This window comes from Teleopsis dalmanni, chromosome 2 (assembly GCF_002237135.1).
Source record: "Teleopsis dalmanni isolate 2A chromosome 2, ASM223713v2, whole genome shotgun sequence".
Lineage (NCBI taxonomy): Eukaryota > Metazoa > Arthropoda > Insecta > Diptera > Diopsidae > Teleopsis > Teleopsis dalmanni.
In genome coordinates, this window is record NC_051847.1 from 62,442,049 (window position 1) to 62,467,388 (window position 25,340).

A 25,340-nucleotide genomic window follows, 5' to 3' on the forward strand; every position below is an offset into this window, starting at 1 on the left:
GAGGAGAGACTTTGATAAGACATTTATGGAACAACACAAGACTGCCGCATTGTTCCATGTTCTATTTTTGCGCAATCATTTATACCAGTAATTGGCTCACATGTTTCCATTTTTTACAATTTGATATTTTTTTCTTTTCTATTCAGAGAAATTTTTATACACTATTAGAAAAAAAAATCTTATCAGGTAGTCTGTGTTTACTTTTGTTTAAAATTAAAGTCCATACGTGTATATTTACAACGTACTCAGACGAAAATAATGGCTTAGTTAGGAAGTGACACTTTAAAATTAGAAAAGTTTTTTTTTAAATTTTATAATTCTTATTTGATTAACATTCTTTCGAGTGCTTCAACTCATATAAAATATAATCGCTATATGCTTATTTTATAAATGCTATATATAGAAGTTTGTTTAAATACTAATTCGCGTACGTAACTTGTACGTATAAAATCCATGTTTCTATATCCGAGACGATCATATATTTGAAGTAATGCAAAGTCAACATTGCCCAAAGTGTGTAATAGTGATGTTTTGGTTATAAATTTAAGGTTTTACCCATTTTTAATTATACATCAAAGTCTCTATTTCAGTAAAAGCCGACTATTAACTAAAAAGTTAAGAGTATTTCCATTTCTTAATTATTAATTAATTATGTTTCACTAAAAGCCGAACAACTATTATATATATATGGTGGGACATTGGGACAGCGCACTGTCCAACAAGTGGCCCCACTGAAGTGAAGGATTAGTCGAAGTAGACCACGAAACTACTTGGGTCCTTTTTCGTCCATTGATTCTCGGATGTTGTTATTGAGTTAAAGCTGGGGTGGCTTCTGTTCGCATAACAACATCTTTTGTTTTGACTTTTACCTAAAAAGCTAATAGTATCTCACATTTTACATAGGAATATACTGGCTATTAATAAAAGCGTTAATATTTATTCATATCATTCTAGCGATTTAATTTAATTCAAAGTATAATCTCATTTAGGCCATAAAAAGGTCCTAAATATCCAACATCTTCAATAAGACAATCTTTTATATATATGAGTACGTTTTAAGACTCTTAGAAACAATTTCACAGCCGTAAATTATAAACTCAAAACAATATTTTGTTTTAATATATAATATTTTATATTATTTAACAATATATCTTTATTGAATCGTTTTAAATTAAAGCCTAACTATAAGTTTTAGAATCGTAAAGACTAATAACATTACATTACAAATTTTTTTACATAAACAAACTATTACATTACAAACTATGAAATATATAATGATTTGTAAATTATTTGAAGGGACCCCTGAATAAGTAGCCAGGGCTTATTTATCAGATATCGTATAAGTTGAATTAATCAGGGTGATCTTTAGGAAAGCAGTATGGCGGGTCTATTATTTCGTTTCAGTCTATTAGCAAGAGGTCTAGCCAACGGATTCACATAGTTTTATATGTTATATATGTTTTCATTTCTGATATACCAGGGTGCACCAGTTATCATTCTTAGAATCTATGCTTGAGCTCTTCGCAGGATTTCTACATTTGACGTACAGGCATTGCCATATAGCTGTAAGCCATACATACAGATTGGCTTAATGACTTGATTGTATAACTGAAGTTAGTATTAAGATTTATGTTACGTTTGTGAAATGGGTCCTAAAAGGTATCTATATATGAAAGATTGTGATATTGAAAACGTTAGATATTTTATATTCTTTATATATATTTCTTTAAGATTATATAGTAAATAAAATTAAAGTGTTTGTTATCAAAAGAAATATAACCAACTTTTAAACTGTCCATATTCAAGTGTACTTAATGGTTTTTCAATAAATATTCTCTATTTTTAATTACTGAAATCAAAACGCCATTATATAAGCTTTCCCCTCATGTATCTCTGCAAATGCGAGAATCTATAAAAGGAAATAGTAAACAACCCACATCAATCTCTAAGTGCTAGCTAACGAGTTAGAAAGTTTAACTGTGACCAATTTGATATAATCAACGTAAGAACGCATTAAATTTATAGCTTTTGTTCTGTTTCATTAGAATTGGAATAACCCACAGAATGACTTAAAGCAATCCGCTAGTTACACAAGCTTTTACTTAATAATGTTTACATGAGTTACCGATAACTGTCAAACATTACTTCTGTTCACCTGTTCACCAATCTAAAGGAGAAAGAGACCTCGTATTGTACCCCTGCTTTCTCTGTATAAGCGAAGGTTGTATCCGAATAAATATATAAAGGTTTCACAGCTCTAGAGATAGAATATGCTAATCTTATATCATTCTGCTCAGTATATTGAAAACTTTAAATTCATAATGTGAAATAAATGACTTACTTATCTTTCAGTTGAAAATTTTTTTAAATATTTATCTGAAATAGACTTCTTTATTTTTCTCTTGACAAACTGTTTCTTATATATATCTATTTTTCAAATGAATTTCATATCCAATCCTTAAAAACTTCTTTAAAATCCAAATCTAACGCAAATATTTTTGCGAACCCAAAAAACAGTTTGATAAAGGTATATAACTGGAATAGATTTTATCATCTCTTCTGTACCGAACACATATATTATTCAATCCTTAAACACTTCATGAATACCTAGATTTAAAATAGCTGTCTTAAATCTTGAATACTCGTATTTCTTCAAAGATCAATGATGTGCTTGAAATAGATTGTATACCCACTACGTCTTTAAGATTCCAGGTTTTTATTGAAAGTATTAAAAAAAGAACTTTTAAAAGTAAATTTTGTTTTTCAACAATACAATTAGAATTAATATTAATATAAGATACCAGAATTACCTTAACTAAAAATAGTTCAAATGTTGTTGAAATCTTTTTTGCCCATGCTATAATGTAACCAAAAGTATAATTACTAAATGAACACTCTTATAATCAGACGTAGTCAGAAACTTACTTTGGGGCTACTTTTTTATAAAATATTAAATTGATTATAGTTTTATTTACCACTCAATCATACTCAATCATAGCATTATGTATTTTAATGTAATGTTCTTGAGATTCGAGTAATTTAAGCAATCTCAAGTAAATTAACTGGTCTAACGACGCTAGCGGAAACATACTAGAAGTAAAAAAGATATCTACATTCATACAGTCCTTCGATTCTTTAGTCAAGGGTTTCTTTAGTTGTATGGGTTTCAGCACGTTAATCGCTAACTCGGCTGCTTTTCTGCTTATATGGTATATACTAATATTATAATCTTAATAAATAAATGTCTTAAGTATATACAAAATACTACAAAATAATATCCAAAATTAATTTTAAGTTAGAATCTATTATATTCTACAAAAATGGATATAACAATGCATCAAATCTCTTCTAAAACTGGAAACAAATGTAAAATTTACAAATGCAACTGCTTCAGATGACTTTTCTTTAATTGTCTCTCTCTATCGAGGAAACGAGTATATATAGAGACTAAAGAATACCTTACTAAGGTATCTTTATACCTATATGGTATCAAGTCTCTTCAAAAATTACTAACAAATGTAACATTTACAAATGCAACTGCTTTGGAGGACTTTTCTTTAATTAACTCTCTCTATCGAGGAAACGAGTATATACAGAGACTAAAGAATATCTTACTAAGGTATCTTCATAACTATATGGTAAGTTTCTTCAAAAATTGCTTACAAATGTAATATTTACAAATGCAATTGCTTCAAAAGGGTCTCTTTCAATTGTCTCTCTTCATCGAGGAAATGAGTATGTATAGAAACCAACGAATACCTTTCTTAGGAATTCTTAGGTATAATCATATCTATGTCTTAAGGTATTCTTTATATAAACATTTTACAATGTGTGATAATGCTCTTCAGATATCTGAACAATTTATTCATATTGGGTTACTTAGACTATTTTAAAAATTCAATATATCGAATGCCAAAATCACTACAAATTCTAAAATAAATATATTTAATATTATATGGCTTATGTTTTTTTATTCAACCTTATAGACACATAATTTCTTTTACATAATAAATTGGTATAACTAATATTGAACAATAATAATAGATTATATCAATGGCATGTCATAAAATTGAAAATAAACATTATTTCAAGGGAACTTTATATGGTACAAATTGAATATTGGCAACGTTAACTAATGTATATTATCGCTCACTGTTAACTATTTATTGCGCTATTAAATCAAACCCTTTAGATATACCTATCGTTTTCATTACAATGAAATAGATATATAAACAACCTTATCTCTTAGAAATTTTGGCGGAAGTCAAGTAAGTCCAGAACGTCTCATGTGTAATGTAGAAATTAATTACAACAACAATATGCAAGTATTGTAATAATCGGTAGACGTTTGCGTGTCACCCATCGATATGGATAATAGTTATCTTATCGAATACTTTCAAAATATTCCATGAATGAATGGGCACTTACGTCGACACTGTCTGATGCAATAAATATTTATTTTTCTTTTTGATTAAAAAAAGCAAAAAACAAAAAAAAACAAAAATTAATTTTTACAAATTTTACAAGAAAACCGAAACAAAAACGAATATATGTATACGAATACAAATATAGCCATATACATATACATACATGCAATATATAGTAAGTAGTCTACGATCAATCCAGCTAATTTAAAAAAAACCGGATTTTTCCAATATATAATATTATAATATTGAACTTTGCTTGCCTTTAAGCGATATACTCCCCATGTACAGAGAATTAAAAATAAACCATTAAATAGAATTATTTTGCCATAATGCATTATTGAGACATTAAATCTGACTGGCTACAATTCCTTATCTTTTTGTCGGGCACAATCAGCACAAACCGGCCACATGCGAACAGTCGCAACATCTTGAACGTTCGAGATAAGAAACTTGAAAGCATCGCTTTGGGTATATACTAGTATAGCTTGTTCCACAAAATACAAAGTACACAATTATGGAATTATTAAAGATTTTCAAAAAATCCGTGTAAACAAAAACGTACCCAAAATTTTATGTGCACGTACATAACATATGTATACTATGATTATTCGAGACCAAGTATTAGATAGACAGCGAATTTGAAATCTTGTCTAAAGCGGTTCGTTAGTGGGTCTGTGTGCACTTAGAATGAGGTCCCGATAAGAATACTAATAAGTACCGAATTGATAAGAGATGCTTCAGTCTTTTGCTTAAGCATATGCAAAATTCGTGGGTCAATTGCTTTTTTTTTTAGAATGGTATAATGCATAAACTACGACAATAGGAAAAAACAAGAAGCAAGGACTTTCGTCTATCGCATCGCATACTGCATGTGTTATCAAAACGAAGTTTTAATGAAAGATCCATGGCAACAGTACTCATGATTGGCTAGACGTATAAAGTCCAAAATGTAGTTTTATTATTATTATTTTTTTTTTAAAGACAAAAGCCAATGTTGTCTTCTAGTCTGGTTAAAAATAATTTAATATTTATTGTCATAATGCGCTATAATAAAATGTAAGCATGCTTGATTGGAGTGTTCAGTGGGAACATGCCAATAACACGTGATAATACGAGTATTAATGGATATTGAATTTATGGAAATGAATGGTGAGTCAGGAAGGAACAATAATTTTTAGTCTTGAATTGGGTAGAAATGAGCTATTCAATATATTCAATATTCAATATATACAATATTCAAGAAATTTTTATGGAATATTTATGTATTTATCGGAAAAACAAAATCTATGGAACAAGTCTATAATAGTATCTTGGTTTAATAAATTTTATTATAGAAAATATGCTATTATTATTTATATAATATAATATTATTATATACATTAAAATAAAAATACGTCATATTAATTATATGTTAAAAGAAAAAAGAGAGGGATTATAAACTTTAGACTCCTTACAATCTAAATTTAGTTTTGCTTCTTTTTATTTTTCAATAAAAAATATTATTAAGGAATAAGCTATGAATGGTCTACAACAAAAGAGCAAATTAACAGCACTAAAAATAAAAGAATATTAAAAAAAATTATTAATATTCGAATGTAAACCACCACCCCCTCCACATAATCCCCGTCCATCGGTGGCATATCCATGCTTTCTGGCTTAAATGAACCTAGACCTCTAGGAAATATATCGCACTTAATTTGTTTAGAAAATATCTGGAGAGTCTTAACCCAATATATAAAAACAATGAGAACAATCTTTTAATATATCAAAAGGTTAGTATCTAAAGGATAAATACAATTCTTTATTTTTAAATTTGGGTTTAAATATTTTAAAACTATCCTATTATATACTTCTCAGATATTTCACTAGATTCCGTAGTCCACCTCAGACATTTTACGTAATAATGTACTTTCTTCTGGGTTCATTCAAATACTAATATTGATACCTCTCCAGTTTCTGTGCTTTCTTATGGCGAAGTAAGTAATATTCTTACTCCATATTACTTTATATAGTACTCGTTCTATGGAGTATACTTTTAATACATGTTTGTTTCTACTTCTTTAATTATATAAATTCTAAGCATTCACACCATAATATAGATTTTCATCTCATTTTCGTATTGATTGTATTGATCTATAATACTTTGACTTGAAGTATTATAGAATTTATATTGCTTCCACTGAAATTCTCTCGCCATTCTTTGAAATATAGTTTCAATATATTAAAATTTTATCAGAGGTTTAAATCATTTCCAATTATTACAAAAAACAAAACCTTTTTTATAATCCTACCATTCTTAGCATAAGACCCAGTAGCCTGAACAAGGCTTGTGGGACTTTGGTGGGAAGGTTTTATGCTGATATGCTTTCTAAGAATAAAGTATCGAACAAAAAAGAAGAGCCGAAGATAGATGTAAAAAACCAAGCAGCGACAATTGGGAGATTTTAGAGTATAGTATTACGGATAAACAGAAATAAGGATAATGAAATAACTCCCTGTTTTATAGCTGTTAAATTATATTTAAAAGTGTGTGCTAAATATTTTTTTCTACTCAGAACATATTTTATTGTTTAAGCGTGTTCCATATATTATATGGTCGAACTTTAATGGAAGTAAGCCTTATCTCATTAGGCGTCTTTATTCTTCGCTACTTAAGTTTGGTGCTACACATATGTTATGGTCTAACGGCCACTAGAGTTGAGGCAAGCTATATATCACTAATAGGGTACTTGAGTAGTTCAACAACAATTATGTTTTATTGCAAAAAAAAGATTCGATATACAATTGTGATTATTTCAAATCAATGAATTAAAATTTGATAACACTGATACTAGATTAGTATTCCAAGAATTTAAATTGCACTTTAAAAAATCGGGGTCAAAAGTTCTACAGTTGACGTTGGTAGTAAACAAAATCTTATGATAAAAGTCGATATTACTGAGTGTAAGTTTATTATTATTTTTCTATCAAATAAAAAAAAAAAATTAAGGGCATTAAAAATTAATACCGTTTTTATATATTTTGTTGTTTTATTTTTTTTATTAATATTTTGGAATTTTTTCTTTATTAAAATATTGTAGTTTTTTTTTTGTGTGTTTGTACTAAAGTTGTTTGGGTTAATAAATTAATATTACCGACAATATCTCGTCTAGACGCATAATTATCACAATAAGTGTGATTCAGCGATTATAAAATCAAACTCGTGTTTCAAATCAAAACAAACAAATGAAACTGTTTTTTGTTGTTGTTGCCGGGCTTGCTCTTCAATTATGATGTCAAAAAACACCGATGGGGTCTAAAAATAGACTATCCAATAAAGTAAACGAACTTGGTAAACTTCGATAAAAGATGTTTATTTATTTACGTGATTATTGTCTTGTCGCTCGCTCGCACATGTTACTACTGATTAGGTGGGCACCTGAATTAAACTCAAGGATATTTGTATATATATCTATTGTATTATAGGTTATGTTCTCTCTATTTTAATTTATTCATAATTAAGTAATTTAGAAGTCATTCATGTTCTTATAGAGATAATTTTATGTGTATCATGCAAAAAAAACATTATTATCTATTGAATAAAAATATTTATTAAATATGATAATAAACGCAGGCTTTCCTCATGTTATAGTTTAGAACTATATAAAAAATTACAGAAAATTTTGACAAATTTTTGATACTTATAGTGCATCTATCTACACGCTTTCCCTCAGCTACAAACATATAAACATAGGTACTAAGCTCAGGAGTATATTTATTATGTTTTTTATAGTTTGTTGTCTCTATTGTAATATTTTAAATATTAAAAATTGATATGTATATCTGATAAAAGATACTTCATTATCTATTAAATCAATTTATTTACTTAAAAAATGATAGGTACTAAAAATAGGCATAACTTATACCGTAGTTTTAAAATGTAAAATAGCTTTATTTTTGATTATAAAGATTTTAAATTTTTCCACTAAATTTAACTCTACAATTCACCTTAACAGTTTTTACAGATATAGATTCAATTATATAATCGAAACTCTAAAGTCGAATTTGCGAAACATATGGTCTTATCATATCTCTACCAAGTCATTAAATCTTCACAAGATCCGTAAAAATATAAACACACAGGCCGAGACATAACTGAGACCTATAAAAGAGGGTGGTTGTTATGTTAATAACGAGGGTAGTCTTATCATATCTCTGCCAAGTAATTAAATCTTCACAAGATCCATGAATATATAAACACACAGGCCGAAACATAAATGAGACCTGTAAGAGAGATCTATTAACGACCATGTTAATGAATTGATGTGCGTGGGTGAAACATACGATGAATACCAAGCTATTGAATGACTTTAAAAGAGCAATGTCTATATCTTAAAAGAATACAAAAGTAAGCAGACGTACAACATCGAGTAGCATATATTCATCAGTTATCTAACACTTAGAGTTATGGATTCAAGTGTTTTGCATTGAGATAAATTCAATTAATTTGAATTTACTAAATATTTAAATAAAATAATATTACTAAGTATTGTTTATATGATAATAATAAATATTGGTTTGAATAAATATTAAAAGGGCAATTTAATTAAGAATAATAAATTCCTTATTTTCCAGACTTACTAAATGTAATAGATAGTTGCTCATATAAATAATAATAAGGAAACTTCAACTAATACAAGAATTATATATATAGTCATATAAGCATATGAAGAGAGGGAGTGGGTAAGACCTTTGCTCCTTTTTCGCTAACAAGGGGGAAGAGTGAATTAAAAGGGATTAAAATTTTGCTAAAGCAGTACCCATGTTCAGTACGAATTTGACATCAGATATATAAGCGCTAATTTAAGTATCAATTATTTTAATTTAACATAGCAATAACGTTTCTTCCAATAATTTATTGTGAAATATGTATAATGATCCAGCTTCCTAAAATCTATTTATTTAGTGTAAATCTTTTCAAAAGTTAATTACTGCTAATAAAGTGTATAATTCAGTACCATAGTCGAGTATTGGACTACGACTACCATAGATTCGACGTGAAGAATTTATGAAAGCCACTTTGCCCTGAGCCTTGGAAAAATTCGTAAATATACAAACTTTATTATTCCCTAGAATTTGCAGACATACTATTATCCTTTAGTGATTATAGATCAAAAAAATATGTTTTTCATTCATTACTGCCTAATACATTAATAAATAAATAATGCAAATAATACTATCCGTAATCTATATATAAGTGACGCTCACGCTCTGGAATAACAACTTCAGCGCCAAAGTAAGAATAAGAAAAGAAAAAACGATAAAAATAAATAAAAGGGAAAAAATAAATGAAATAAAATTATATAAAAAACAATAGTTTTTAGTTGTTAAATAATTTAATAGTTGTTCAATGCGGTACCAACAGAGTATCGACCTCTTTACTCTAAATCTGGAATGTACTACTGTAATTCTGTCTAAAAGCTTTAAATAGTTAGCAATTTTAAAAATTTCCAGCTATTAAGTAATAGCATGCTTATAAATAGCTCTCTTGGTTCCTCCGTCTGGACCCAGGTTGATTTCAATTGAAATCCTAACTATCTGCAGTTCACTCCTTCTCCATGTTCCTCCCACCCCCCCCTCTCTCAATCATCACCTATCCACATTCTAACTTATCTATTTGTAAACCTTCCATATTATCTGCTTTCCTGCGGATTCCTGCGGGTGTACCAACAACAACATGGTCCTCTTGGTTACTTTATCGTGATATATACATATGTGTTCACAGCCTTTAGAATATAATTTACTGAATCACTAATCACACCGATTTGTACCTAATCTACGATGAAATTATGTCATATAATTTATGATAGCGTAAATGATTATTTCCATGTTATTTAATCAAAAAGCTTCATTAATATACAATTATTTCGATCATTATATTCATCTTATCCAATATTAAGATCACTATTTATTCTATCAAGATTATAATAAATATATTATAAAAACAGTTGTAAGAAAAATATTTATTCGTAGACTACTAACATTACACATATGTATGTAATTACGTTGCTCTGTGATAACCTAAAGGTCAAATGCAGTTAAATGTAAAAACTAAATAAAATTTTCTGGTTTTCAAGTATTTATAAAATCTTCACTAATATTAATTTTATATATTTTCTACTAGAACATAAAAATATAATTAAGTATAGCCCGTTCTTGGTGCAGAAAAACTATTATTCTTAAAGAAGACGAAAAGCATTAACATTTTACTCCACTACTAGGTTACGATGTCATTAGAGAAGCAGATTAAAATGCATGAAGGCTAGTATTAACTAATAGGTATATTATTAAAGATTTAGTATTTTTATCAGCAGTAGCGATTATTTTAAAATTTGCACATCATGCTGAAAAATATTTTTTTTTCAATAGTCATCATTACTTATTAAATTCAAGAACTGTAAATATATGACCGCATAGTTAATAATTTATGTTTTATTAGCGTCACAAATTGCAAAAAATTGTTTTCCAAAAAACAAATTGTTGTGAATTTAAAGAAAAATTATTAAATTATTTTTTATTAATAAAAAAAACAAAAATTATGTTATAATTGGAAATTGAATCACTTCATTGGATGAAATTGTATCCGTATTAACTTAATGCTAACCAATTAAAATGTCTTGTCATATTATTGAATCATATATTTTGTTAAAAACTATACCTGTTGCCAAGTGTCACGATAATTAGGAATCATAACAAATGAGAATAATTTTTTCAAAACGTGCTAATAGTTTTAAAACACGCGCGCAAATACTTAAAAGCACAACAATGACACAGCAAAAATGAATAAAAAACTAATGCGACTTTCTCGCGGCCTACACAACATTGCAAATGATTGGAACATTAGCATGCATCCGCATAGCATAAACTCTGTGGGGTCTCAACTAAAACCCTACGAGAAGCGATCAAAAATAGTACCAAAATGCAATCTCCATGAATGACCCTCCACGACGTCACCGTGACAGTTTATTAATAAATTATTACAATATTTAGAGCAGTATTTTCTATAAATAGGTTTGATTTTATTTTATTTTTAAACTAAAAAAATTTTTATAAACATTTTACTTCTAATTAGACTTGTTCGGTCCTCAAATAAATTCCGATTCATGATTGCGTATATATTCCATTATGTTTTGATCTAAGAGTGCACGGTTTAAACGATCCGCTTGAATATTGTAGCTGACATAGAAAGGACGTCCAAAGCGTTTACATAATTTTTCTGCAAAACTCTGTGACTCTAATTCATCTCCTAGTATTGCAGTGGACACAATTTCATTACTATTCCGCATACACATTGCCAGTGCCATTTGGTCAATAATTTCCGGTTGGGTGTTGTTTATGAAGAGCAAAGTGGCACGACCCATTTTAAGTACACGTAAAATGATTTTTCTTTCACCAACTTCAATAAAACCTGCACTAGACTTAAATGTGGACTTGGATGTTTTGATATTTTCAAGCTTTTCTTCCATATTTCAATAATTTTTGTTTTTATGCACAAATAATATAAAGCAATAATTGTTTACAATTTGCTAATGATATTAAAGGAAATCATTCGATTACTTTGAAATGTGAATACCGAGTACAAATCATTTATATGTGGTTTGTTTGCAAAAATATTTAGGTCGTATGCGAGTTCATGTAAATTGATAGTAAATTGAGAGAATAATAAATTTTGTCGGTATGGCAGCGAATGTTGGTATTTACCAGAATTTTGAGTAGAGTAAATTAGATACAAATTAGGTAAATTAGGTGTTACCATTGTGAAAATTTAATATATATTGTTATTTTATTATTTAAATATTATTTTATTTATTTTAGATTTTTATTTGCATCATTTATGAAAATTGCTAAAACTCTATATAATATTATAATATTTGCATAACAAATAATAGAAGTGGTTTCTCATTAGGCTTGAAATATTTTGAGAATATTTATTACATAATGTCGTAAAAGATATGGATAGTGGAGTCAAGTATTTTAAACTTTTCCGAGTTTTAGACTTAAATTGAATACATTATCAAAAAAAACTGCACCCATTTCCAATGTAATTTTTACTTTAATTACAGAATGTACGGTTAATATCTTGCACGTCTATTTGTTAGTGGTTTTCATTTAAAAATGTTAAATTTTAAAGCCTGATATCTAAAAGTTTATTAAGTTTATTGCTGACTTCTCTTAAATACAATGCCAACCTGGCGTGACCGGAAAATAGGAATGATTTAATCATTTCAATTTTTTCCGTTACAATAAAAATATAATCATGTACATTATATATGCGCATGTGTTTATATTTAATCCACAAAAATATGATGTATGTATCAAAATACAAATTTGTGAAATATAATATTCAAAATAAAGTAAATTTTTTAGTTTTGCTGCTCCAAACTTACATTAAAAAATTACAATAGATTTCTCGTGATTTTTATTTAGCATGCTAAACTTGTGCTAATAATAATAATAATTACATAACTAATATGTAATAAGTGTCAATTATATGCTAACTATACCTACCTCAGTGAAAGGTTTTTTTTGCACATCCGTTTTATTTGATTTCAAATTATTAATTCTTTAAATTTTGGGACTATACACACTATCGCTAAACAATCGCACACCAAACAATTTTGCTAATTAAGCGAAACTACCTATAGTGGCGTTGATTATTGGTCTACATTGCTATAAAGTGACTGCCTTAAAAAGATTTTTGTAGCTAGTGTTCACCGGATAATCAAAATTAGTTGAATATTAAGTACGGTACAATATATTGCAGTACGATATAGAGGCGTATATTTAATCGAATGTTCTTCAGTATTTCAAGCAATATTTTTTTAATACCATCTGTCACTGTAAAACGGTATACTGCGGTAGTATATTCACTCTTCTGTAATTTTTCAAGTGATGTTTTTACATGCAATCTTTATCCTGTCACTGTATATTAATACATTGCGATACGACCTCACTTTTTAAATCATGTAGTTTTTATTATAATATATATTATATATAAATATATTTCATAATACATTTTATATTAACATCCATTTCAATAATACATTCGAAATATTGGATCCAACAAATTGAGAGTTTATACTGCATTGAAGAGTTTTTGTGAATATCACAATTGTCATAATTGTATTACAGGAAACTGTAATATTTTCTTCCACTATCGATTACTTGTACTAAAATAAGTATTTAAATAAAGAATTTATATCCAAATTAATCTAATTAAGATATAATTGCACAATTCTATTCAAAAATAAAAAGTTGTGCGGTGAAATTGTTAACAAATAAATACATTACCAATTTAAACATTTGTGGTCACCACATTTTTTCGAATATCTAAGTAGATTTCATATTCCACATCACTAATTACTTTCGATACTCGAAAATGTGAAAAAAGCAATTAAGCTTCAGATGAACTTGTTTGATCGTAGGGTGGTGCAGTATGGACAACTAAGTTTGTAACGATCTTTCCTATTAACTTTGGCTTTGACCTATTTCTGAATCCAAAAAAAAAAAAACACATCACATTAGCGAATCGCTGATTTTTCCGCTTTATTGATTTTTAAATTTCTGTATAGTCGTTCGAAATGGATTACCAATGTATTGTGTACTTTTTTTCTAATAATCTTTTATATTAAATACATTATAATTTAACATAGGTATGAAGAGTACATTATTTTTTCTATTGATTTTGCAAGAAATTTTTACTGTGTTTATTGAAAATTGTTTTTACAGAATTTATAATTTTACTAAATACATCATTATTTGTTACATATTACAAAATAAGTCCAATTATTTATTGCTTGATCAATTTGTTTGGTTCAGTTTGAATTTTTTGAATGAAAAAAAAAACATGTTTAAATAGTAGTTATACAAAATAAATAATGAGACTACAAATTTTTAATACATGGAGATAATTTGTTGTCATACGATTCCTTTTTTTTTTTTTTGTTTGGTTTTATTTTCATTTATTGAAATTATTTTATTTAAAAACAGCATTTGCTTTGCACTTGGCAATTGACTTAAAGCAAATATTTTTAGATGTCTACGTTTACACAGAACAAAAGTTGAAAACAATTGTTGTGTAAAGTTGAGCTGATACGTTCCATTAGTTGATTTTTATGTATACCATTTTTCTTTATATTATTTTATATATATATATTTTTTTTTGTTTTTCGAAGAGCCTTATAGTAAATAAATCTATTGAAGATTCTTTAATTTTGCAGAATGCGGTTGAGTTTAATCGTCATCATCCTCCGATTCTGCTTCTTGTAACCATGTCAACCAAGTATTTACTTGGAATAGAGCTGTTCCTTTGCCTGGATAGGTATCAGATATTTCATCCTTCCATGTTATGAATGGCTCTTCCTCTATAACTTCAGCTTCATATAAATATTTGAACCAACGGCACAGCATTCCTATTTATAAAAAAAAAATAAACAAAAATTAATGAATTGGATGTCATAGAGTAATTGTATTGAATTATTATTTTAAATTTATTATTATATATTTATTATTATATATTTATTATTATATATTTATTATTATATATTTATTATTATATATTTATTATTATGTCTGTATTATTACTTATTTATTATTTATCTAATATATTATTTATTTATTATATATTTATTATAAAATGGTTATTAAGATTAATATATAATATAATACTAAATTATCATTATATCTTTTTAATATATTTTTTATTGCAACTATATAAAACCCTCTTTTCTTCACGTAAAGTACTAAAGACTACCGATAAAGCAAAATATCCAGGAAACTTAATTGGGTACTAAAGATCGAAGTGATAGACTTAACTTAAACCTCAATGCTGTATTGTCTTAGTTTAGTTATCAACTTTGTATACTTCATTCAATTCAACTAAAAAAAATTAAAAGATATTACGACCAATAAGTAGAAAATAATACTTAAATTTGGCAAAACAGACACAAAGATTAAAATTAATAAGCAAAATAGGCTATAGAATCTATTTCGAAGAGCTGTTTTTGAAGAAACCATATGAGTGAAACAATCGATCTTCAACAAAAGATAATTCAAAGATATCACAACTCCTTTATGAAAGTTAGTTAATGTATCGATTATTATTATTATGGATATGTTATGCATGCATTGCGACCTGAAAGATTTTTTGTGCAGCAATCGATTTTTTCCTAACATTACTTAATATGGGGAGTTGTTTATCTATGGACAGCTATAACCATCTATCAATATGTGTTCGTAACCAGCAGAAGTATTTTAGTATATATAGCATATACCAACGAATCTGGAATTTATAGTGTACCGATATTTCAGGAAACATATCTGCTGATAATGAAATTTGAGCACTATTGATTTATGACTCTGTCGGCAAGCTTCCTTCATGTGGATCCAGATTAGATTCAACATCACTATTTACTTTCTCATCCTTAATAAACAGTATTTCGTCAACCTTATATGCACTTGCTTTAGGGTCGGCATTTAGCTATAATAATTACAAAACACATTGTTAGACTCTACACTGGTAGGAGCTATAACAAGACTTTGTTTATACAAAGAAATGATGTCGAGAGTATAAATATGACAATAACAAACTTTTGTCTGCAATGACGAGAAAAAAAATTTTTGATATGTCACTCTTCTGCAAGGTTAAGATTATAAATTATTATCGATACTCCATTAAAAAAAAGTTTATTAATAAATCAACAGTAATCAATAATTCAACAGAAATCGGTATTTTAATAATGACAATTGACGAATCAGAAAATAACTTGAATAACTAACTACAACTCTATCCCCATGATGTCGGCCATTTGTTTTCGTGTCCACAATTCAAACACTAACTTGATTCCAATCGATCTTTGGAATCAAATGACTTTAATTATAGTCTCACCTCTTAAACAACTCCCTCCACTCTCACACTATCTAGGTACATTAACCCACATTCTATTCTATGTATACATTTTGGTAATTCCTTTCATGCTATCTGTTTGATAGACCTCCATGATTTACCACAATATTAAAAACTGCTTATAATCTAACCTAATCTATAATATGTTTATTTATTATATTGTTTAAATCGGCATTTTGTAATTTCATTATTTTATTATATTTATATTTTTTTTACTTACCTTTTGGAAAGTTTTCGTTGTAGCAAAATACTTGTAGTGCGTATACAGCGACCAATTGCAAATCTACATTTCCATTTAGGAATGTGCACAATACTTGACAATATTTAAGCAATAAATTTTCCTCCTTTTCAATAACTGACTTATCTGGAAGCTTTTTGATGTCAGTATCCTCAGCTAAGCTTGTTTCCTAATTATATAAAAGATTCGTAAGTAAGCTTTACATTTTAATATTAAAAAAAAATAATAATAATTACCTGTGTTACATGTTTTAGTATAACAGTCATAAGTGCGTTAATAAAGCCTGGTTCTTTATGGTGTTTTAGATCAACATTTGCTTTAATCCATTTGTAAAATGCAGCTGGATTACCATCTGAATTCAATTGTTTTATCATTTCAGCTTGTACCTTAAGCAATGGATAAAGAAAAGCTAAATTGCGATCATCTAAGATTTCGGCTAGACGTGCCTTATTTCTGTCTGCTTCAGGCAAACTGTTCATTAGTTCAATTTTACTATTACGGAATTTCTCCTCAAGTAAGTCTTTTCCAATTGATCTATGCAATTGTTGCAAGACTAAAAGGAAGAGTGGATAGTGTTGACCATTGTCAGTGTAATTTGATATTTCGTTTAGTTTTATTAGGCCAACATCTCCAACTGCTTTGCATAGCAAATATGCAACAAATGTTGTGATTCGTGGATTTAAAGCTTCGCGTTCATTCATTTTATTCGTTATTTGCTTGAAGATTTCATTAAACACATTTGGTTTGATTTTATATTGTTTACGCAATGCTTTCAAGAATAACACAACACGGTCCAAAAATTTTTCATCGGCTTTATCCAATACATCCATTATTAAATTAATGCAAATATCTTTTAAACATTTTTCTGGTATCTTCAACTCAACAAATTCATCGATTACCTCGCTTAATTGTTTGCCATATTCGTTATTCTGAGTATCGTCTTCATTACTGTCTTCTTCACTACTATCTACTTCATAAAAGAATTTTTCCTTCATGAAACTTGTAGTTTTCTTTAGCACCTCATCCTTGTTAAAAGCTTTGTCTTTCTTTTGCTGCTTAGCAGAATTATTAGCACCTGCCCCTTGCCTCTCAACTGAACCTTGCTTAGTAACTAATTGTTCTGTTGATGAAGCAGCTGATTTTTTATCATTCATTATATGGTTTTCAACGGTGTTGTCACTGCTATTCACTTTGTCACTATTAACTAAAGATGCCACAAAGTTTGGTGACGAGGACGTAGACTTTAGTCCCTTTTCGTAATTATATGGTGTCATATTTGATTGCATACTTCTGTTGTCATATTCTGCGGACGGCGTTGAAGATGGCCGTGCAGGATTCATTAGGTGCGATGTTGGTGTACCTAACATTGGATACTGTGCATTGGACAATTGCGTTTCTTTGTTAGCACTATGTGTATTGGAAGCACTTCCGATGCTTAGTGGCGTAGAAATGGGCAACATGGCAGGTAGCTTTTGGTTTTGGGAAGCTGCCTTAAATAAAAGCGAATTTGCAGCTGGCCTCATTTGCAAATTTTCTACTGCATCTTGATTGGTAGACATGAGATTACGCTTGAAACGTGGTGCGATTTCTTTGCTATTTATTTGACCAGAACCATATTGTGTATTCATTTGTTCGCGATTATTTTGCTGACCATTACGCATATCGTCACGATGATTATTGTTCAATACATTTTGATTGTTATGTTTATTAAACCGGTTGTTATAGTTATTACCTTGGTTATTTCTTTCCCGGTTATTGTATTGTCTGTTTGATGTATTATTAGCAAATCTAATGGTGACAAATGCAAAATAATTAGATAATCATAAATTAAGATATTTTAATTTTATTTAATTTTGTGTACTTACGGTGACATCATTGGAGAGCTTCCGGTTACACTAAGACTACCAAACATGTCATTAAATCCAGGTTGCAAATTCAAATGGAATCTATTCATCCAGCTGTCACTGTCACGATCGTTGCGCATATCCCGATTTCGATTTACGAAAGGTGTACGTATAATCGCATCATCATCGGTACGAATTTGTTTAATTGGTACAGGACCTTCTGTGGTTGCTATTTTGCGGGGAACCCAATTGTTTTCACGCAATTCAATTACATCTTTGAGCATGAAGCGTATTCTGGGTGGAAAGTCAGTAGACTTTGATCGACGTTCCAATTTCTCAAAGCAATGGTTCATCAGCTCTTTGCCCTGTTCTGAATCCAAGTTCTTGCCACAAGTTTTAAGCAATTGCGCCAGGCATTCCATATCTTCACACATTTCCTGTGGTGTTGCCGTACGTTTCTTCTTTTTGTCCAATAATTCCATAATACACTGATGCAAAACATTCTTTGATAACATATCCAATTTATTAAGTTCCCCAATGAACTTGACATTACCCAACATCCTCTGTTTTGCCAAATGGCGGCGTTCTTCTTCGTCAGCATCATTCTCGTCGCTCGATTGTGATTTATTAATACTATTAAATTGATTAGCATCGATATCAATGGTATCACGTTTAAGGCGATTATTAAATTTATCCCGACAGACTGCAATTAATAATTGCAAGAAAGAATTTGAACTATTTGGATCCTTTTCAAATGATAATGCTTCTTCTGATAGACGCTTGCAAAGCTGTGCATACATAGACGAGTATTTGGGCTCATCCAAAGCTTTATCAAATATCAATAAAATTACTCCCTTTAAAATTACAAATGTATTCAAATCAAGTTTCAATAATTCATCACTAAGTTCTTGGAATTTTTCTGGAGTTAATTTGTTAAGGATACCACGAACCTATTCAAATAATTATAAATTATTTTAATTTAATTATATGTACGAGTATATAAATAGAAAAAATTATATGTACCATATAAATAAAGTGAAGTAAAAATTACCTTTCTGAAGACGACGTCATTTTTCTCAGTTTGCGTTAGTCCATGTTGTGGGCGTAATGATGGTGGCACCCAACGTCCAGTGGACGGGGGCGGTGGTGTAGGAGCCTTTGCTGGCTGTTGTGCTGTATTTAAATAATTTGGCGATATTCCACGTGATGATGAAGATGTTGAATTAGACGATGGCGCAGAATTTACAGCATTTCCTGAACGTATTGGTGGTGTACGATTATTTTGATTTCTATTATCAATTGATGTGCGATCGTAGCTATCAAATCCACTACCTTGACGTAAGGCTGATGGAGGCAGTGAGGAGCCGCCTGACTCCGTTGGCTTATATCTGCCGTTCTTAGTGCGTTCTAAGCTGTCAGTATTATTATTGTTATTATTACCAGTATAACGTGAACGTCCAGTATCTTCGTAATCGCGATAATTGTTACCGTAGTCTTCTCGTTGAGATGAGCGTAAGTTTACATTATTTTCATTTGAACCTCGGGAATTATATGACTTATTATTGTAATGATTGTATCCAGCGTTTGCGGAATATTGCCGCTGTTGTCCATGATTTCCATTTCCGTTTTCAAAGCGAGAGTTTTGTTGGCGATAACCACCTCCATTAATTGAGTTTACATTGCGGTTATAACCGCCATCATTGTTTTGATAATTGCGTCTGCCGTCTGAATTCGGTACAGAACGTCCACTAGACTCACTAATCAGAGATCGTCCAGTGTTATTATATGAAACGCCAGAACCTCCAGTTTGGCCGACTTGACCCAAATTGTCACTATTTTTGTTATAGTAACGCGGCGACGACGAATCACTCTGGTAAGATCGTCGAGGCCGTGGGCTTACTTCAGAATCGTGTTGACGAATTTTGGCGGAATTCTTATTAAAACCAGTAGAGAAGTGAGCCGAAGCGCCACGAGCTCCAGATTTACCAACGATTTGACCGTTTGATACAAGCCTACCTTCGCTTGATTTAGGTGAACCAATATGGTTAACACCGTTCTTATAACCACTATTCGCTTTCGGACGATAACTACTACTAACGTTGTTAGCGGCTGGTGCAGCTTTATCAATTTTTACAAGATTTTTCAAATTATTAAACGTATCAGAAGCAGTTGTTATTGGCAATAAATTTCCACTGGTATTCAATAAAGTTTTACCTAAAGTTGGTGTTGGTGGGGATTGGCCACCGCAGCTGACTCTAGCGCCGCCGCCGCCTCCTCCTCCTCTGTTATTACAAGTATTACTTAAATGTTCAGTACTATTATGGTGAGCCGTTATTGCAATTTTCAAACCGCTACCGCCGATGCTAGTATCACCGGTGCCACTGCTTCCCTCAATGATGGTTGTTGTAGCGTTCCTGTCGTTAGCTATGATGTCTGCTTTTTGTTCGTTGGATGCAAACCAACGTTGTCGTGAACTGTCGTAAGACTGTGAAAAATGATCTACAAACGTTGAATGAGGAATGGTGACAAATTTTTCGTAAGCGCCTTGTAAAAGAAATTTATTTTCTTCTCTGGCTATGCTTGCGTTACTACTGGCAGTATCGAATTGAATCGCTTTCACAAAAAAAAAAACTGACTGAAGTTTATAACCCTTCAAATTGGTTTATCTATATACTTTTATATAAATTTAATAAATCTGTGTTAAATAAATTCTAATTCAGGACGTAGACCAATAACGTAACAAAATACAAATATATGAAGATTGACTAAGATTTTTTTTATATGTCTTTTCTATATGTCTATATATTCTAGATTTAGTGTAAATTGCAAATTTATGTTAAATGTCCAAAATGCCTTGCACACAACACAATAATCTGAAAAAAAAGAGAAAAAAAATAAAATAAAATATATTTTTTATTAAATTATATGTATGTAACATAAAAAATGTGTGTATAATTAATATATGGAGGGTATTTATATTAGATATATTTAATTAAAATAATTTATACATATAACATTGAACATTAACCTTTGTCGCGTTTGTGACACCACCAATATTTATTAATTAATTTTATTTTATAACTTTTTTTTATTGAAAATAATTTATAACACAAATACATATAAATTTTATATTAAAATTACATATAACAATTGTACATTATTGACTTTCGTACATTAACAAAACAAAAAAAACGCTAGATCTGCAACTTGTCGTAAGTGAAGATTAACTAAAGGAAGAAAAAGATGCTGCAGAGCCGAAGGTAATTATGTGTAGTTGACTGTCTAGTTTTGTGCTATTGCTGCCATTTCTTTGTTCATGTGTATTTGTATCTATGTATGTATGTGTACGTGTGTGTATAAGCATTTTCGTAAGGTCATTGTTACGAAGTTACACTGTATATTCGCAGAGTTACCAAATTGTAAGACCTACGTACATACATACATACATGCGAGTACATATACTAAATCAGGTAGGTAGAGACACAGGTAGAGATTTGAGAATTCCAAATAATGTGCAAAAGCATATGTGTGAGCTACACTTTATCTATAAAATATTTATCACTTCAAAATATGTTTATCACATTTTATGTTTGCGATCTAGAAATTCCACTTTTCCGCATATTCAAGATACAAAAAAAAACAACAACCAAAAAAAGAACCTAAAACAAAAACTTAAAATATTAGTTGAATTGAAGCAAACGAGATAATCAAAATCATTTGTACTGAGGTGGCAACAATATAAGTGAATCATAAGTCGTTTACTTGCAATATTGCTTGTTTGCTTGCTTTCTTTGTTCTCTGAATAACCTCGAACGCAAGGTAATTCACTTTCTGCATCTTAGTATAGACAACAAAAAACATATTTCCTTAAGCGACGGGGGTGGGTATCGTCAGTTTTTGCTAAATTATCATACTGCTGGTAAAATTACTTTTAATTATTGTTAAAAATTTACTTAATAAAAACGTATATTATCACGACTTAATTTATTTAACAAAAATATATTTATTTTGTATTATTAATTTCTTGATATTATATTAATACTTTGTTAGTCACCCTTAATTCCAAGTAAAACGAAAACACCCCTCTGTGTTTCTTGAGTATAGAAATGAAATCCCCAACTGCGTATGATTTTGACCTCAATTCAAATTTTGTGCTAAACTCTTGTCGACAAAAAACGACAACTTACGATTGTAATGAATCTCGACGGAAACGTACATAAATTTCACTGCAATTTATTTCAATGTTATTTTTTTTTTAACACGGAATTAACTTTTAATAAATATATTATTTAAGTTTCTCACTATTATGAGTTGGCAAACACATTTACACATAATTAACAAATACACACATATACACATATAATATTATTAACAAAGAAGTGAAAAGTATAAATTTTTTTTGTACGCGAGACAAAATAAATGAAATTCGTAAAAGAAAAAATTATGAAGCTGCTGAGCAAATACGGTACAGCGATAATTTTTCCGACGCCATTTTGGATGAGACTTTGTAATCAATTTCTTTTTTTAAAGGCGTTTCCTGTAATTTATTACACATTTTATGCATAATTTTTTCTAATGCACAATAAACATAAGGTTTTTACGTTATTCAAGGTAATTTAAATAAAAAATTTAATTAACTTTTAATTAAAAATATTTTACCTTACGGCGGCGACGACGACACACAATTTTGTAAAACTATTTTCAATAAACACACAAAAAATTAGTAATTGACCTGAATATATTCATGACAGCATAATGAAAATTTTTTTTCTTATTCAAATAACTAAAGAAATTTTTTTCAATACTTACTATTCTTAATTTATTATTTATATGTGCACGAAAAAATGAAACTCACTTTCCCAACAAGGCAAATGAAATCGCTATGAAACGAGAGCAACGTTTTTCGTACAATAAAATATTATAACGAGACTCGTAAGTTCTGTTTAAATTTTGTTCATTCTGTTAAAGTGACCAGATGGTTACCATTTGTCAGCTGTGTTTTATATATTATTGTGAATGATACATTTATATAAATACAACAAAATGATATTGATTCAAAAATAAATAAGGGGCCATGTGCGAGTTTGAATAAATATGGATAAAGTAAATTGAAATTTTCTAGGGATTTTTTGCGAGTTCAAATAAATTGATGGTAATTTTGACAATTAACATCAGCTTTTCATATATATTGTTTTGTAAGCTTTTTGAAACGGCCGAAGAAATTTTTATAAATTTTAAAAATAAATAGGAACGTGTTGTTAAATCTGTAATGAATAAATAAAATAACATACGTACATCCTTCATTATATTTCCTTCTTTAGAAAATAGCACTTTGAAATTATTTTTGTACAAAACAAATAACGTTGCGAGATCAATAGCACAAAGTTTCACAATTAGCTTTTTAAAATCAAGTAACTAATAGTTTTGTGCCAAATGTTTGTATTTATTATTAAATAAATGTGATACAATTATTAATCAACATAAAATATTCATAATATAAAAAAAGAAAATATATAAAATGTAATAAATTTACTATTAAAAGTTTTCAAATGTATTTATGTGTTTATTAAATATCTTATAAAATTTTCATAATGGTAATACCTAATTTACCTCATTTTTACCTAATTTCCCCTACTCGAAATTCTGGTAAATACCAACATTTACTGCCATACCGACATAATTTACTATTTCCCCCAATTTATCATCAATTTACTCGAACTCGCACACCACCTATATTAGCCATAATTTTTCTTTGAGTTGTAAAAAACCAGCACTAAGTTTGGTTGAAATACATTTTTATCGTATATAAGGCAAAAGAACAAATAAAATAAGCACTACTGTGTCGGCAACTCTGGACAAAATAGAAATTTTGCTATCAAAATCGTTCACAAAAGACGAATTTTTAGTCTTGGCAACCATGTGATTTGAGTTGCTTATTAGTAAAGTGATTTCATAAAAGGTTAGATTAAATAAGGCAGCAGTGTTGTGATTTCATATGGTATTGAAATAAGCAATAAGCAATTGTGATATATTTACAAATGAAAAGACCTATATTTAAATTAATTTGTTCATTTATGTATTTTAATTTATGAATAAATGAATTGCTCATATAGTTTTAACGGATGACTGGAATTTTGCTACATATTTCTAGTGAACATTCACAATAGACTGATTTTTGAATTTGGCTGCACTAAAACTGAAGACGTAAAACTTTTTGCGAGTAAAATCTAACTCTGAATATTTTAAGAGCATTGTTGTTACTTCACATATTTTTTTCATAAATTGCGAGTATATTTTAGCTACTCTATTGCTATTTTAAAACTCGCGTCATACAGAAAGTAATTGGCAACGCATCATATTTGGCAGGTATTTATTTGTTAAAAAATGTTTTACCTTTTTGGTTACTTCATATTTTTATCTGTTGCTTGTTTTGTGGTCTTACTGTAATTTATTTAACTTAAAAACTATTTATCAAGTTACAGAATTTCATATATATTCAGATAGTTTGAACATTTTTTAGTATTTCAACTTTTAATATTGATGTAAAAAGCATAGACAGATAGTGAAATCTAGATTTTCATATCTTGTGAACTTTTCATATCTGTTAAAGTTTAAAATCCAAAGTCAAATTATATCTGATACTTTGTGTAAGGGCTTGTTGTAACCACGATCAACAAGCGGGACTACAAGACAGACCTGGACGTCTTTTAGATAAAACACTATAAATTAAAGACTTTTGTATCTCATATTATTAAGTAGCTCGATGGGGATATAATATACAAGTTAAACCACTAGACTGTTTACAAACAGCTGTGCAAAATAATTACATGACATCTGTTAGGGTAGCTTATAATAGTCTGCTAATTAAAAAAATATTAGGTGAAAAA

General features: G+C 29.1%; 1 protein-coding gene across 1 annotated transcript; it reads right to left on the bottom strand.

Moving 5' to 3' along the window:
- Positions 1-14,350: 14,350 nt before the first annotated feature.
- Positions 14,351-21,115, bottom strand: LOC119674685 (eukaryotic translation initiation factor 4 gamma 2; the record flags this gene model as incomplete). The annotated part of the gene is made up of 5 exons (XM_038085839.1): positions 14,351-14,878; positions 16,592-16,778; positions 16,846-18,397; positions 18,475-19,403; positions 19,505-21,115. Coding segments are annotated over 5 exons (4,458 nt in total), but the record flags the coding sequence as incomplete, so codon positions are not given.
- Between the last annotated feature and the right edge of the window lie 4,225 nt (positions 21,116-25,340).